General features: G+C 42.5%; 1 protein-coding gene and 1 pseudogene across 1 annotated transcript; both read right to left on the bottom strand.

Moving 5' to 3' along the window:
• Positions 1 to 639: 639 nt before the first annotated feature.
• SLC7A3 (solute carrier family 7 member 3) lies at positions 640 to 5,926 on the bottom strand. Its single transcript, XM_057718378.1, has 12 exons — positions 5,807 to 5,926; positions 4,385 to 4,788; positions 3,908 to 4,066; positions 3,544 to 3,721; positions 3,237 to 3,349; positions 2,890 to 3,112; positions 2,560 to 2,699; positions 2,351 to 2,453; positions 1,939 to 2,105; positions 1,598 to 1,764; positions 1,164 to 1,272; positions 640 to 1,027 (listed from the first exon to the last, which is right to left on the bottom strand). The coding sequence occupies exons 2-12, from the start codon at positions 4,752 to 4,754 to the stop codon at positions 897 to 899; spliced, it is 1,860 nt and encodes a 619-aa protein (XP_057574361.1). The 5' UTR covers positions 4,755 to 4,788; positions 5,807 to 5,926; the 3' UTR covers positions 640 to 896.
• A 10,025-nt stretch (positions 5,927 to 15,951) lies between these two features.
• Positions 15,952 to 16,258, bottom strand: LOC130841494 (60S ribosomal protein L37a-like; annotated as a pseudogene).
• Between the last annotated feature and the right edge of the window lie 909 nt (positions 16,259 to 17,167).

Raw genomic sequence — 17,167 nt, 5'->3', positions numbered from 1 at the left:
AGTTCCTTGAGGGCAGGGACTATGTTTTATTTATGTTTGTATCCCCAGCACCCAACACAGGGCCTAGCATTTTATAGGAGCTCCTCATATGTTTGTTGACTAAATGGATGAATGAATAGTTCTTGGTCTGAGCAGGTCTAACCTCTGTTTCCTTACAACAACCAGTATCTATACACATACACAGTCCTTTACCCAAACTCTCCTATTATCCACCCCTTCCCAGAAGTACCAAACACCCCAGCCAAAATTTCTGTTGTCCAAGCAGTCACAGGAGTCTGGGACTGGTCCAACTAGAAGGGGTGGAACAGAAGACAATGGTCTCAGTGTGGGCCCTGATCAATGCCAGTGTTGAGATCAGAGTCCACCCCCAAATCCCAGAGGCGAGTGCTGCTGTCTACTTATTCAGAACCTAACCTTTCATGTAGCAAGGGGAAAACGAATCTCAAGATCATTCCTCAAAGAGTGACTAGACCTGATGGCTACTTATACCACCCTACTCAAACCCCAAGCCAACAAGCGCACACAGGTACAGCAGATACTTTTGTGGTGACAGAAGCAAACAAAGGACACTTATCGGAAGCTCTCCACACTGAAAGTTAGGCTCCGTATCATCTCTAGCAAGCAAAGAACAAGACATAGTTTCTTTTTCTAGTTTCTTTTAATAATAATTTTTTAAAAGCCAGTAAGCAGCTACAGATACAATTAAAAAGTAGACAAGTGAAAGAAGAAAAAAAAAGACGCGAAACAGCAAAGACACATCCTTCACTCCACAATAAATACACAGCTCTATCTGTGTTCCCCCACCAACATCCCATGGGAAGCCTAGCTCTCCGTGTGGTCAGGAGTACTCTTCATTATTGTGCGGGGAGACCAGACAGCATTCAGGTGTGATGATGTCAAATCGAATGTGTACAGGCACTGCTGAGGTCCAGGTCTACAGTTTGGGCCCTAGACTTGAGTGGGGATTGGTCCCTCTTAACCTCTTCCAGGCTGTGCTGCATCCCATAGCCAAAGTAGATAGCAAACCCTAGTGCGGAAAGGTAGCTGTGAGGTAGGGAAATAGTGGCCTGTAAAGGTTTAATAGGGTTCCTACTTGAGACCAAGAGGGAAAGGAGGCAGGAAAGGACACCCAAGAGGCCTACTCTTCCCAAGTGGATACCTACCAATCAGCATCCAGACCCCAAATCGGGCCCAGGTGCCAGCTGTCATCTGCATCATAAGGTAAATATTCACAAAGATGCTCGTTAGTGGGAGGAAAGGCAAAGCAGGTACCTGGGAACAAAGCAAAATCTTCTTTGTACAGACCACAGGTGATATAAAGAGATCCCTAACCTACTCAAGCCAGGAAAGGGAGAGTTCGAGTCCTACTCATGCTGTGTATTTCAATGCCCACTCATGTAGTGTACCTCATATGGGACTCCAAGAATATGCAGAGTTTGGGGAAAGGAACTAAGGGTCAGAGAAGACTTCTTTGGCCTACATATCTCCTATACCTTTCCCTTCTTGTCCAATGAAAGAATATATATGAGACCGCAATGTATCTGGAGCCTATTCTTCCAAGATGGGTTGGTGCGTGGGAAAGAAAGAGGTCATTTACCTTAAAGTGAAGTGGAGTGGAGCTCTGTGGCTGTCTCCAGATGACTCCAGTGATCCCAGTAATGAGCACCAGGAGCAGCACAACCGCTGCAATCCACACTGGGTCTCCAGAAAGCAGTGGAGTGGACCACTGGGCCAGTACCAGGCAAAGGACGCTCAGCAGTAGCGCTTCAAGAGTCAAGTTGTGAAACATCAAAACCGGTTCTTGACAGCAACATGTTAAGACATTAGGCACCCCATTCCAAGTAGGGTCACCCTCTCTCTAGTTCCTCCTCAGCCACCAAATGCCACACTCCCCTCCTTCCCATCATGCTGACCCAAGAGAAAAACTCCAATGCTCACCAAGCAGTGAGGAACAAACATAGGCCACTTGGCCAGAGAGTGGAGTGGGGATGGAGCTGAGTGGACAAAATAGTCCCTGTAGGGTCAGCTTCTCTGCTCCAGGCATCTTCTCCTCCTGCAACTCCACTTCACCTTCCTCATTCCTCATCTCCTGGTCAGGCTGATACCTGAGGCAAGAGGAAGACAGCAGTATTAAGAACCACCCTTAACCACTATACCATCTTCTCCCAGGCAGCTTAACCTTCCTCGTCACCATTAAGGGCAGCTGCTCTTTTTGGCAGGGAGGGATATGCACATTCCTCAAGGAGAGTCAGGATGATGGAGGCAGAGGAGGAAGGAGGAGCAGATCTCCATCACTCCTCAACTAAGACTCAAAACCCAAACCACAGTATGCGGTGGAAAGAAACCTCACCTGAGGATGAGAACACAAATAGCCACCAGGGAGTAAGCAAGCAGGGTCCCAATTGACATGAGGTCCACCAGATCAGTGAGTTCAAAGAGGAATGCCATGAATGCTGAAATTGACGGGCAGAAAACATGAGCAAAAGCAAGAGCAAAAGCAAGAGCAAAGTGAAGGGAGTTGGTGAAACAACGAGGGAAAAGGCCAAGACGAGTTTTCACCTGCGATAATGCCAGAGACCACGGTGGCCACGATGGGGGTGTGTGTGCCAGTGTGGATCCGGGCAAGAACACGAAACAGGAGGCCATCTTCTGCCATCGCGTAGATCACCCGAGGCATGGGGAACATAGAGCCCAAGAGGCTGGAGGGAAGAACGCCCAGAGTGCCACTGACTGGGCATCTCTCTCCTACAGACTGTGAGCTTAAGGAGTCTCCACCTCCTGCCCACAGCTCTTTTCAGGGCTTTTTGGGAGACTTTTAAGGGGTATTCTCTGGTGTGGAATGCTATCACCTGAGACTCTGACAGCAGAGAACAAACATTTGACACTGACCTGGTAGAAAGAGCACAGAGGGATCCGATGGCTACAACATAGCGGGCAGGGGCCCATCCAGTATAGAGAAAGGCCTCAGGCAAGGGGCTCTCAGGTTGAAGCTGGTAGTAAGGCATCATGAGCGTGAGTGCCGAAGAGACACCAAAATAGGCCAAAAAGCAGACAAAGAGTGAAATCACAATGCCTGTGGGGATGGAGCGCTGGGGATTCTGGGCCTCTTCCCCTGTAGGAAGGGGCACAAGGTTCTGAATCAGAGAAGCAGGCTCACTCCTCTAACACCCCAACCCACGCACCGCCTGAGCACACACAGTGCCCAAGCCCCAGACGGGAGGGAAGAACTGTGTTACCAGTGGTAGCAATACAGTCGAAACCAACAAATGCATAGAAACAGGTCGCTGCTCCACGGAGAATCCCCTCGAAGCCAAAAGGCACAAACCCTCCGGAGCCCAGAGGGCCCCAGCTAAAGTGAAAGAAGGGATAGAAAAGGTAAGGGCGTGCTCAGCCAACTCGGTTCCTTTTTTCTAAGGCCCAACTACTTAGCTGGGTCTTCAAGGCCTAGGCTCCCATTCCTCCCCACTGCCAATCCAGAGTCCCTCAGCACGGATCCCCCGTTCCCATCACGTTCCCAGCTCTGCATGTCCTGAATCTCCTAACCTATAGGTGTCATTGAGTCCAGCCACGGCCAGTTTGTAGTCCTCCTCTGTGAGCTTCCAGTTGTGCAGATCTCCCTTAATGAAGCCAGAGATGATGACAAAGCCGAGAACCAAAAGGTTCACCGCCGTGAACACTTTGGTCACCAGGGCCGACTCACTAGCCCCCAGAGCCAGCAATCCTGTGGGAAAGAGGCATTCAGGACTCTGGGAAAGAAAGGCCTCAGTCCAAGCTTTGTTTCCCTGCCTCTATGTGCAGACCTTTCCTTCCCAGCTTCTCTCCTTTCTCACCACTATCACCTCCACAAGCTCCCAGGCCTAGTCCCCACGAGCCCCACCCCCGTCCCGGTCCCTGTCCCTTGCCTCACCAGTGAGCAACAACACAAGGCCCATAGCAAAAAAGTCTGGATATTCTGCGAGGACATGGGGAACGTGCAGTGAGATGCTCCCCTGCAGGGTCTGAGAGATGTGGTTCCCAATCAGGTTGTCAAAAGCGGAGCTCCAAGCCCGGGCCACGCTTGCTGTACCTGGTGAACCAGAGGGAGAAACACGGGGTCAAGTTCCCTCCCTCCTCTCCTCCCTCCCCCAGACCAGTCTCACAAGAATCCCTGCATTTTCACCTATTCTTATCTTTTAAGAACCAAAACCAGTCAATTAAGGAAACCAGGACAGAGGTAGAACGAACAATTTCTCCACACCTTCAACCCTCCCAGCCCCCCACCAAATACACAGATTTATGGATACTGAAGTCCTGCGAATGACGAATACCTCACTTCATTCCTCCCAGATTTCCTGACTCATGCCCTTCACTGGCTGTGTAGTTCCCCCCTGCCCCACCATCTCACCGATGACATAGGAGAGGATGAGGTTCCAGCCAGTGGTGAAGGCCCAGAGTTCACCCACAGTGACATAGCTGTAGAGATACGCAGAACCAGAACGGGGAACCCGAGCACCAAACTCTGCATAGCACAGCCCAGCCAACATAGAAGATAGGGCGGCCACCAAAAAGCAGATCACAATGGATGGTCCTGCTTTATCTTTGGCCACCTCGCCAGCCAGGACATACACGCCTGCACCCAATGTGCTGCCCACACCTAGGGCTACTAAATCCAGAGTGCTCAGGCATCTGGCAAGGCGAGTCTCAGCCATGCCTGGCTCCAGTGTACGTCTGCGTACCAGCTTTTGACCAAATCTGCAAAGCGCCTGCCACAGCATTCTAGCTGGAATTGAAGAGGATGCTAGGAAGGATCTGGTGAAAAACAAGACAAAAGACCTTCAATAGGGCTCATTATCCCTAAGCTCGAAGAGTGAATTACAATACCCACTCTACCAAGTAAAGGAGCTGTGGGGGGATGGGAGGAGGATATTGAAGGGACAAAGGCAAGTCACTTTTCCTCTAACCTCAGTTTCTTCATATGCAAGTGGGGATAACAATACCTCACAGGTTTGTAGAAGAACTAATTTCAGAAAAGGCGTGTGAAAGCTCCCTATAATTCAGTGGCCTGGCATCTAGTAGGTGCTCAGTCAATATTAGTCGATGCTTTCTTTGGCGGGGAAACTATAGGGTTTATCCTAGACCCCAACCCAGGAGTCAGAGAAGCTCATTTGTGTCCATCACCTGGCCTGTGGCTCTTTGGCAATTAAACAGAACTCAACCCAGGAGGGGCCAGTAAGTCTGGGGAAAACCCCCTTCTCACACCCAATATCCACATTCCTTTTCGGTGCTCGCCCCCAGCGCTTCAAATAAGCAAGGTTCCTAGATGGCCGGGAGGGAGGGGGACCGACCTCGGCTACAGATCGCTACAGATCAAAAGTGAGCACCGACTCAGTTCCATCCCTCCTCTCCAAGCCCACACTGTGTAACTGCCGCTGCCATCGCCCTGGGGAGTAAGCAAACGTTCCCCCACTTCCTCCCGCCCCGCAAGGCTGACCAGCAAGCATCAACAGTGAGGCGGGGCTTCGACCTCTAAAGATTTGGAGACCTCCCCCGAGAGGGGCCCCAGAGCAGCCCGAAATTGCTCACAATTCGAGAGGAGAGGTTCCGCCCTATGTCTCCCGCCTCAGCTCCCAGTTTCTTCTGTCCCCATCTAGAAAAGGTCTGGGGCTGCGATGGAGATGGGAGCCTTGGCTCCCAGGGCTAGGGTCTCGCCAGCAACAGGTCACGGCCGTGTTGATGCAAACTGCATGCCATGGTTGCCAGAGAATCCTAGGTATGTCTAGACCCTCGCCCGCCCCCTCCGACACACGTGTCGACCCCCAAGGCTTACCGGGGAGCTGTTGCAAGCCCAGGGCGCGGAGAGTCTCGGATAGGGTTCGGTGAGGCTGAGTTCAGCCGAGTTGGGTTGGGGCTGCCGAGTTCGGTTGCTCAGGCTTCAAAGCTGCTGCTTGGGGTCGTTGCGCGCCAAGCGCCCCTTATATACACCGGGAGGCGGAGCCGGTAACGTCATGGAATCCCACCCCCAATCCTCCTCGCTACACAACACACACACACACACACACACCACACACCCCCTCTCTCTTTCTCTCTCTCTCCCCTCCATCCTCCCTCTCTCTTCTCTCTTCTGCTTTGCAAAAGGGATTGCGTGGGGCCTGACATTGCTTCCCACTTGCAAAAGCAAGACCAGCGAGGCAGGGAGCGAGAAAGGGGGGGAGGGCAGCCTTTTCCCATTCTCCTTTCTGAGCGTCAGAGCAGGACAATAAGAGCCTTCCTGGCCTGAAACCCCAGGGGATTTTCTACCTTTGTGCCCTGATAGTCAGAATTGGTGATTGGCAGGAGGTGGGGAGGGGGGTGAGAGGTGGAGGGGAAAACAGGACTGGGGAGTCTCCAACTCAACTCTCTCATTCTTCCTAAGCTTTCTTTTTTTACATGAGGTGACCTCACCCCTGAAATCTTTCCCAAGGACCCTATCAGATTGTGGACAGCCATCTGACTCCCACCCCTCAGCCTTCACCCTCAACTGTGGGTGTTTCCCTAATGCAGTCAGCAGGAGAATGGAAGATGATTTTAACCACCACCTATACACAGATAATTAATCCCATCTAGATTTCTAGGCCCCAGTCTCTCTGTAGTGTACCTCCAGCTACCTATAAATGTTAAACTAAATATTAACTATGAAATTCTGACAATATAGAAATATTAGAAGAGGACGTTTAATTCCATTTTACTGATGAGTAAACAGGCTCAGAGGCATAACTTGCCTGACATAACACCATAATTATTTGTTAACCACCTTACTGATAACACCTGGTGCATTGGACTTCGATAGCTGCCTATGTAGGAACCATACCTCATTTAAATGCACAAGAAAAGGAGGTCTAGCAGCAAGCAAAGCCAAATCGGGAGATGCACCAGCATGGAGACAGACCCTTTTAGGCTAGGAGTTTCCAGGAAACAGAAGAGGAGCAGAAGAATGAAAGAAAGATCACATGGAGTGTCAAACCTTTAATCCCATCTAGCCTCATCAGTTCTTAGTCAGAATGGAGCAACAAGAGTTGTGAAGGTGTGGCCGTTCTCTTCCACCAAGACATCTCAGGGATTAAGGACGGACCTAAATATCCTTGTTTCCTTTAAATAATCCATTATGAATAGGTCACCAATGAATCTATCTAAAATATCAATCCTTTTTGAAGTAACTGGTAGTTTCAGCTAGCTACAGCTCCATTTTGGCTTTCCTTAAGTATTCATTGAGCACTGACTATGTATATAGCAGCTAGCACAGCAACAAGGAGACTACAAAGGAAACAAAATAAAATCCTTGCCCTCCTAGTCTTAAAAATCTAGTTAGGGAAAGAAAATACACACAATGCAATTGAAACTGTATTACCTAAGGGTAGAAGCGCAGTCTTTGAAGTTAGACCTAGGTTAAATTTCCAGTTCAGACACTGTGGCCTTGAGCAAATTATCTAACATCTCTGAGCCTCAGTTTTTGGATATAACATACATGTTTCACAGGGTTGTTGTGATGCTTAGATGAGATTATGAAGTCAACTCTTCCTACCTGGCCCATGGGAAGTATTCAGTAAAAACTTAATACATATTCAGAATAATACTTTAGTGTGTATGATAATTATTTGGTTACTTAGATTAGATGATTGATTCAATTATGAGACTAATCAATAAATTGCTGTTGTAAATATTCAGGGAAAAGTCATTAGAACAGACTGGAATATATAAAGAAGGTCTCTTAGTTTGTAAGGAGTTGAGGCATGAAGTAAAGTCAGGGGCCCATATAGAGACCAGCCTAACATGTGCAGGTTAACAGTGGACTTAACAGGCCTTCAATCATTTAACAAAAACTTGATCAATTAATTAGAAGTGGGACTTCCCTGGTGGTGCATTGATTAAGAATCCACCTGCCAATGCAGAGGACACAGGTTCGATCCCTGGTCCAGGAAGATCCCACATGCTGCAGGGCACCTAAGCCCATGTGCCACAACTACTGAGCCTGCGCTCTAGGGCCCTCAAGCCACTACTACTGAGCCTGTGTGCCACAACTACTGAAGCCCGTGTGCTCTAGGGCCCCATGCTCCGCAACAAGAGAAGCCACTGCAATGAGAAGCCCGTGCACTACAATGAAGAGTAGCCTTGGCTCACCACAACTTGAGAAAGCCCATGGGTAGGCACGAAGACCCAACACAGCTATAAATAAATAGATAAATAAATAAATAAATAAATATTAAAAGAAACAAAGCATTATCAGTACCCCAGAAATCCCCGTCATGCTTTCTTTCAGTAACTATTTTCCCTTCCGACAAGGGCAACCTCTGTCTCAACTTCTAACAGCCTAGATTTTTTTTTACCTGTTTTGTTCTTTATATAAATGGAAACATATAGTATGTATTCTTTTGATAATTGAGATAAAATTCACATACCATAAAATTCAACCTTTTGAAGTGTACAATTTACTAGTTTTTAGTATAGCCATAGAGTTGTACATCCATTTCTACAATCAGTTTTATACATATTTGTCATCCCGAAAAGAAACCCTTTTCCCATTTCCAGTCATTCCCCATTTTCTCCCAATCCCCTCACTCCAGCCCTAGGCAACCACAGTTCTACTTTCAGTCTCCATAAATGTGCCTATTCCAGACATTTCACCTAAATGGGAGCATGCAGTATGTGGTCTTTTGTGAACTAGCTTCTTTCATTTAACATAATGTTTTCAAGTTTCATCAATGTCGTACCATGTATAAGTACATACTTCATTCCTTTTTATTGGCAAATAATGTTCCCTTGTATGGAAAAAACACATTTCATTTATCCATTAATCAGCCAGTGAACATTTAGGTTGTCTCTTTCCTTTTTTTTTTTTTTTTTTTGGCTATTGTGAATAATGCTGCTATGAACATTAGTGTACAAGTTTTCCTGTGGACATTTGTGTTCAATTCTTTTGAGTACATACCTAGGAGTAGAATTGCTGAGTCATAAGGTAACTTTATTTTTAAACTTTTGAGGAACTACCAGACTGTTTTCCACAAAGGCTGCACCACTTTACATTTCCACCAGCAATATTATGAGGGTCCATTTATTCAACATTCTCACCAATACTTGTTATAATCCATCTTTTTTTTTTAATCATAGCCATCCTAGTAAGTGTGAAGTGGTATCTTATTGTGGCTTTGATTTGCATTTCCCTAATGACTAATGATGTTGAGCATCTTCTCATGTGCTTATTAACCATTTGGACATCTTCTTTGAAGAAAAATCTATTCAAATTTTGTGTCCATTTTTAATTTGGTTGTCTTTCTATTGTTGTCTTGTGTTCTTTATATAGTCTAGACACTAGACCTTTATCAGATATAAGATTTGCTAATATTTTTGCCCATTCTATGGGCTGTTTTTTCACTTTCTTCATAGTGTCTTTTGATACACAAAAGTTTTTAATTTTGACAAAGTCCAATTTATCTATTTTTCCTTTGATTGCTTCTGCTTTGTGTTGTATGTAAGAAACCATCGCCTAATCCATGGTCACAAAGATTTATTCCTATGTTTCCCCCTAAGAGTTTTATGGTTTTACCTCTTATATTTAGGTCTTTGTCCATTTTTGAGTTAATTTCTATACAAGATGTGAGGTAGGGGTCCAAATCCATTCTTTTGCATATGGATATCAAGTGTCCCAATACAATTTATTGAAGAGACTATTCTTTCCCCCACTGAATTGTATAGCACCCATGTCAAAAATCAATTGACCAAAAATGTGAGTGTTTATTTCTGGACTCTCAATTCTATTCCCATGAGTTATATGTCTGTCCTCATGCCAGTCCCACGCTGTCTTGATTACTGTAGCTCTGTAGTAAGTTTTGAAATTGGAAATGTGAGTCCTTTAACTTTGTTCTCTTTCAAGATGCTTTTGACTATTCTGGGGTCCCTTGAATTTCCATATGAAATTTAAGATCTGCTTGCCAATTTCTGCAAAGATGACAGCTGGAGTTTTGATGGTATTTCTTTATATCCATAGATTAATTTGGATAGTATTGCCATTTTAACAATATCAAGTCTTCTGAACTGTGAACATGGGAAGTCTTTCCATTTTTTAAGGTCTTCTTTAACTTCTGTCCACAATATTTTATATTTTCAGAAAGTAAGTTTTGTACTTCTTTTGATAAATATATTCCCAAATATATTATTCTTTTTGATGTTATAAATAAAATGTTTCCTTATTTTTTCGTCGATCCTATAGAAATATAATTGATATCTGTGTATTGATCTTGTAACTTGCAACCTGGCTGAGCTCACTTATAAGTTCTAATAGTGTTTTAATGGATTCCTTAGGACTTTCTATATACAAGACCATGTCATCTGCAGAGGTGGTTTCACTTTTTCATTTCCAATCTGAATGCTCTTTCTTTCTTTTCCTTACCTAATTGCTCTAGCTCAAACTTCCAGTACAATGTTGAATAGAAGTGGCAAGTAAACATCCTTGCCTTATTTCTGATCATAGGGGAAAGCATTCAGGTTTTCACCATTAAGTATGATGCTAGCTGCAGACTTTTTGTATATACCCTTCACCAGACTAAGGAAGTTCATTCAACATTAACTTTTTGAGATTCATCCATATCATTGTGTGTCACTGTAGATCATTCTTAGCTGTATGGTATTCCTTTGTGGGAACATATCGCAATTTATACCTTCTACCTGGTTGATCAGCTTTCGGTTATTTTCCAGGTTTTCGCTACTACAAGTAGTACTGCTATGAACATTCTAGTACATATCATTTGCTGAACACGTGTGTACATTCCTATTGGTATAAACCTATCAGTGGACTTGCTGAGTCATATAATATGTTTAATTTTTGAAATTTTATGTGCAAAGTTGTCAAATTTAATTTCAAAAGAACATTAATATTATTGGATAATATGCTGAATTTTAAGAGAATTAAGTTCATAGTGATGCTTTAAAAAGGCAGGGGGAAGCTCTTCTTTGTAGAAGAACACCAGCTAATAAATCTACAAGAAATGCTAGAATTCGAAACTCACCATTTTGTTCTCACCGAAGTAATAACTGATTCAGACAAGGATCATCAATAGATGATCCTTGAATGACGGAAAACATGATATTCACATGATCTCAAAGTAGCACCCCACAGTTTACATATTAATTACAAAAAGAAAGGTACATATATGTTTTCTATTTCTGCTGTAATAAATTACTACACATTTATCAGCTTAAAACAACACAAATTTGTTATTCCACACTTTATATAGATCAGAAGTCCGGCACTGCATGGCTGGATTCTTTGCTCAGGGCCTCATGAGGATAAAATCAAAGTATCTGCATTCTTTTTTTTTTTAAGAGAATTTTATTTTATTTATTATTTTTTAGCTGTGTTGGGTCTTCATTGCTGTGCGGGCTTTCTCTAGTTGTGGCGAGCAGGGGGCTACTCTTTGTTGTGGTGCATGGGCTTCTTACTGTGGTGGCTTCTCTTGTTGCAGAGCACGGGCTCTAGACACATGGGCTTCAATAGTTGTGGCACGCAGGCTCAGTAGTTGTGGCACATGGGCTTAGTAGCTCTGTGGCATGTGGGATCTTCCCGGACCAGGGATCAAAGCTGTGTCCCCTGCACTGGCAGGGGGATTCTTAGCCACTGTGCCACCAAGGAAGTCCCCTGCATTCTTTTTTAGATGCTCTGGGGAAGAATTCACTTCCAAGCTCATTCATGTCGTTGGTAGAATTTAGTTCCATGCAATTGTAGGACTGAAGTCCCATTTCCTTAACATATGATCTTCTCCATTTCCAAGCTCCAATGCATCAAATCCTTCTGCTTTGAATCTCTCTGAACTCCCCTCTTCTACTTTTAAGGGCTTCTGTGATTACATTGGGCCCACTGATGTAATCCAAGACAATCTCCCTGTTTTTGGATTGGTAACCTTAATTATATTTGCAGAGTCCTTTTTGCCATGGAATATAACACAGTCACAGGGAGAGGAGGTCATGGGAGCCAAAATTCTGTCTACAACAGAAACTGTACAGTGAAGAGATCTAGGGGGAACTACGATAACCTCACAAATAATGGGAGAAATTGACATTCTGTTCCTCCAGATGTGATACAATGAGAAATACATATCCTCTATGACATATATTTGCCAAAAAATTTTAACCTGAATCTAGTCATGAGGAAATAATCAAACAAATCCAGACTGTGAGACATTTGACAAGACAAAAGACAACTAGCCAGAACTCTGCAAATGTCTTGAAAGACAAAAGAAAAAAAGGGGGGGACTATTTTAAAGAGACATGACATTATAAAGTGCACATTTCTCTATTAGAACTTTGATATTTTTTGAAAACAGCTATAAAGGGCATTATTGGGGCTATTGGGGAAGTTTGAATGTGGACTGTGTGTTAGATGGTGATAGTATATCAATACTAATTTCTTGTGCGCGTGATAATGGTATTGAGGTTATGGAGGAGAATGTTCTTGTTCTCAGGAGACGTGCTGAGTATTTAGGGATGAAGTGTCACAAATGGGTCAGCGAAAATAATGTGCGTATACGTGTATGCACGTGCACAAGAGTGTGTGCAGAGGGAGAGAGAGAAAGCAAATGTGGCAAATACAACTGGTAAATGTAGCTGAACAGTATATTGGTATTCATTATACTACTAAAATTATCCATAGGTTTGAATTTTTTTAATTAAAAGTTTAAAATGATCACCCTCTTATAGATGATATCTCACTTTTTCTACTTACCCCTGTAATCCATCTGGAATTTATTTTGGTGGATATATAATATATATACATATATTATATATATTATATACATTATATAAATAATTAGAAGTTTTGTCAAAATACAAATCAGTCAGCCTGATACAATTCATTAATCATTTTCTTCTCGACTGTCTGATTATATCTTCTTTATCATGTAGTAAATTCTCAAATATACTGGCATATAGCTCTGGATTTTCTATTTTTCATTGATCTGTGTCTACTTTTATGCCAGCACATTAAACTTAGTTTCTAATTTAAAAATTACAGAAGCAAAGCATGGAAGAGAGAGAAAAGAAAAATCCACTCCCACCCACTGTGATATCTCCGCTGTTACCAGTTTGTTTCGCTCTCTTCTAGATTTCGTGCCTATACAAGAAAATATACACGTAGTTTAAATACAGATAGCCTTTTAGAATACAAATATGATCATACTATACATATTCTTTTGCTCTTTACTTTCTTGAAAAATATATTTTGAACTGCTTTCCAGATCAGTACTCATGGGCCCCCCTCATTTTTTAAAACGGCTGTCTAGTGTTCCACAGTATGGGCGGCCCATAATTTATTTAACCAGTGCCCTATTTATGCACATGTACGTGGTTTCTAGTTTCTTTTCCCAGCACATTTTAAATAACGGGTGCTTTACCATATTTTAACATTTGTTATTAAGGCAAGACTTGCTCCTTTTACAAAGTACTGGAAGAAGTTTATTTTTCAAAGTGAAACAGTCATTTCACAGTCATTTCTTCTGCTATCTTGCTTGTTTTGAAAATGAGGATTTGCTCCAAAACGATTGATATATCAAGGAGACAATTTGAGCAGAATGCAAATTTCGCCTTTGCTTATGTGCAATTTCGTCTCTGGGAAACAGTAAACGAATGCAGAAAACTGCACCCGGATAAACCAAGCTGTGCAAGAATACACATGCAGGACGCATGCACACTCTGCAGACATCTACCAGCTACATCAGTTCGCCACATGCACTTCAATTCCACCTATCCTTCTGGTGTTACAACTTTCCGTCAATTTTCAGATAACTGTCTTTCCACCACTTTACAGTAATTCACAAGCTAAACCATTCAATGCGCACTTCCACAAGCAAGCTTTAGGTCTTTTTCAAGGTAAAGTGCCATGCATATTGTAGTATTCACGTGTTTCTTATCATTTAACTGGTGTAAAACTGTGATACCATTTTTATTAATTTCCTATCTTCTTTGTGTCACTGACAAAGATTTGTAGTGTTGTGCCTCTAACCCTATCTTACTCATAGCCATGTGGCTTTTATCGCACAATTTTGCATAGCTGGGTGATTTTCAAAAATGCGTATATTGCCTATAGCAGAACTGACTGTATTGAGTTTCAAGAAAAATTTTGTTGAGGTTCTGAATGGGATGATAATAAATCTATGAATCCATTTTAAGAGAATATTCTGATATATTTAGTTTTTCTATCCAGAAACAAAAGATGTCTCTTTACTAAGCTCATTTTATATTTTTCAATTGTTTTGTAGTTTTTCTTAGGTCATACATATCTCTCATTGAGTTTATTTTAAAACATTATATGTATATATATATTTCTTACTATTGTGCTTAGGATCTCTTTCATTGTACTTTCTAACCGGTTATTTATGGTGTACAAGATCGCTACTGATTTTTGTATATTCCTCTTATCTGGGGAATACTCAGGCATACAACCACATTATCTGCAAGTCATATTTTTGTCTTCTTCTCTTCAAATATTGATTCTTCTTATTTGTTTCAAATCTTATTGCACTAGCCAGAACACCCAAGACAATATTAAATAATAATGGCAATAACAGGCATCCTTGTTCTATTTTCAATTTACAATTTCTATTTTCAAATTTTCGATTTCTATTTTTTAAAGTTCTTTTATTAGGAAGAGATGTTTACAGCATTGTTCTACATAAGATGTTTCCTTTCATTTTCAACGCTCTATTTTGTTTGGCATTATATTAGCCACAACTGAACATTTCAAATCTCTAAGCTTTTGCCTAGGCTGTATCTCTTATCCAAAATGCCCCTCCCTACTTAGCTTAGAAATGTCTGCTCATGTTTCAAGACTGTATTACACAGGGTTTTTTTTTAAATATAGAAATCCAGCTCAAACTAGTATAAGCCAAAATGGGAATATATTGGCTCATAGAACTGGGAAGTGCAAGGAAAGATCTCACTTTAGGAACAGTGAGATGCAAACAATGCTACCAGCTTCCCTCTCTCTAGGCCGGTCCTCTCTACTCATCTCCTGCCACAGGTCCCCTTTGTGTGGCAGCTTGGGTGCGGGGTTAGAGATTGAGACAGAGATATCCTTACAACTTGTAATCTAAGAAAGACTCTGAAGACCCAGTATTTTTGTCCGCATATCAATCTCATATGAGGACTTTGGCCCTACTTGAGACCTATACCCAGCCCAGGCTTATGGGCTGCCATGGGTGGTCAAGCCTGGGTCTTGTGCCCACCTCTGCACTCAGGGATGGAGTGGAACTCTTCTGCAGTCCCAAGAGAACTGTACATGACAGAAAGGGGCAGGTCTCCACGGGTCAGTGCAGGCAGATGTCTGCTGTTAGTAAACTTCTTATCTCTTTTTGCCTCCTCACTACTACCCTCTAGGAAGAAAACTAACTTGACTAATGATTTTGAAAGAAGGTATTGGGCATATATGGCTCAGCTCTTCCTGAGTTCCCACTTTCGAAGCCATCCTGCCTATAGAGAGGGTGCATTCTGATTTGCTCTCTGTGAGTGTAGCCTAGGTTGCCCAACCAGGTGAGTAAGTCTCTCTAATTCAGGGCAGAGAATTAAAAGGCCCACTTCGCTGCAGCTCTAAAGTCATATCCACTCAACAGTTTCATCAGTAAGAATGCTGACATTTTCATCTCCATTTACTTGTCTCCTACGCCTTATTTCTCAATTGGTTAGAAATTATGAAGGGGGAGAAAGAAGCATTATGTATTGACTCCTTTAAAACCTTAGCATCCATTACTCAGGTAGTGTTAATCTCTTGTTCTTCTGGGGGGGTTTTGTGTTGTTTGTTTGCTTTTGTTTTTTCCAACAAAAATTAGGATTTTAATATCCAAGTCTTTTTTTTAGAAAGCAAAATTAATGCAACACAAATAACAACATTTAACTAATAAAATTAACAATGAACCAAAGTAATTTTGTTGCATAAATTAACCCATTTATTATAGGCTAGCAACGTTTCAAATGGTGGTGCTTCCACTTGTCCTTCAATTCCTTCAGTCTTCTTATGGCAGACTTTATTGTGATGGCAGAAGCGGTGTTGTAGGTCCAAGCACCACCAGCTACTGTTTTCATATAGGAACCACAGTGCCAAATGCCCATAGCTCATCTCTTCATCTTGGTTTTGCCACCGAAGGAGCAAAGTATACTTAGCCTGCTGGCTGATTTGAATTTTCTTCACCATTTTCCCGAAGGAAGCACTGTAATGGGTCCCGTATCTACCCACACTTCTGACCTTCTTGGTGCATTTAGCCATGTCACCACAACTTAGGTCCGAGCCCAGACAGCTTGTTCTTCTTTTTATATATCTAACAAAGTATTTCTTCTATAGAAGAATAAAGGAGTTCAGGGACTTCCCTGGCGGTCCAGTGGTTAAGATTCCAAGCTTCCAATGGAGGATGTGCAGGTGTTCGATCCCTGGTCGGGAAACTAAGTTCCCACATGCCACATGCCTCCCCCCCCCAAAAAAAAAAAGAATAATTGTGTTCATATTTCCCATATCCCCTACTAGGCAGGCCTTCTTAAATGTAGAGATCATTTTATTCTTCTTCTAACCTCAGCACCTGGTATCTTGCTAAGTTGCTGGTCTTTATGAGGGAAAATAAAAAGGATATTTCCCTTTTAATTACCCTTGAAATAAAAGCTTCTCAAAAAAGGTTTTCAAAATTTAATTAGATTCTGTCCACTAGTTGCTCATCTATATGCCTGCTTATTAGTCTTTTAATACTCTTTTTTTAAAATTTTTTATTCTTATTTTTATTGGGGTACAGTTGTTTCACAATGTTGTGTTAGTTTCTATGTTTCTATGGTACAGCGAAGTGGAGTTCCCTGTGCTATATAGCAGGTTCTCATTAGTTATCTGTTTTATGCATATTAGTGTATATATGTCAATCCCCATCTCCCAATTCATCCCACCCTCCCTCCTCCTTTGGTTTGTTCTCTATGTCTGTGTCTCTCTTTCTGCCTTGCAAACAAGTTCTTCTGTACCATTTTTTTTAGATTCCATATATGTGTATTAGCATACGGTATTTGTTTTTCTCTTTCTGGCTTACTTCACTCTGTATGACAGATTCTAGGCCCATCCACATCTCTACAAATGACCCAATTTCGTTCCTGTTTATGGCTGAATAATATTCCATGGTATATATGTACCACATCTTCTTTA

This window comes from Hippopotamus amphibius, chromosome X (assembly GCF_030028045.1).
Source record: "Hippopotamus amphibius kiboko isolate mHipAmp2 chromosome X, mHipAmp2.hap2, whole genome shotgun sequence".
Classification (NCBI taxonomy): domain Eukaryota; kingdom Metazoa; phylum Chordata; class Mammalia; order Artiodactyla; family Hippopotamidae; genus Hippopotamus; species Hippopotamus amphibius.
This window is presented reverse-complemented; position numbering and strand designations above follow the sequence as displayed.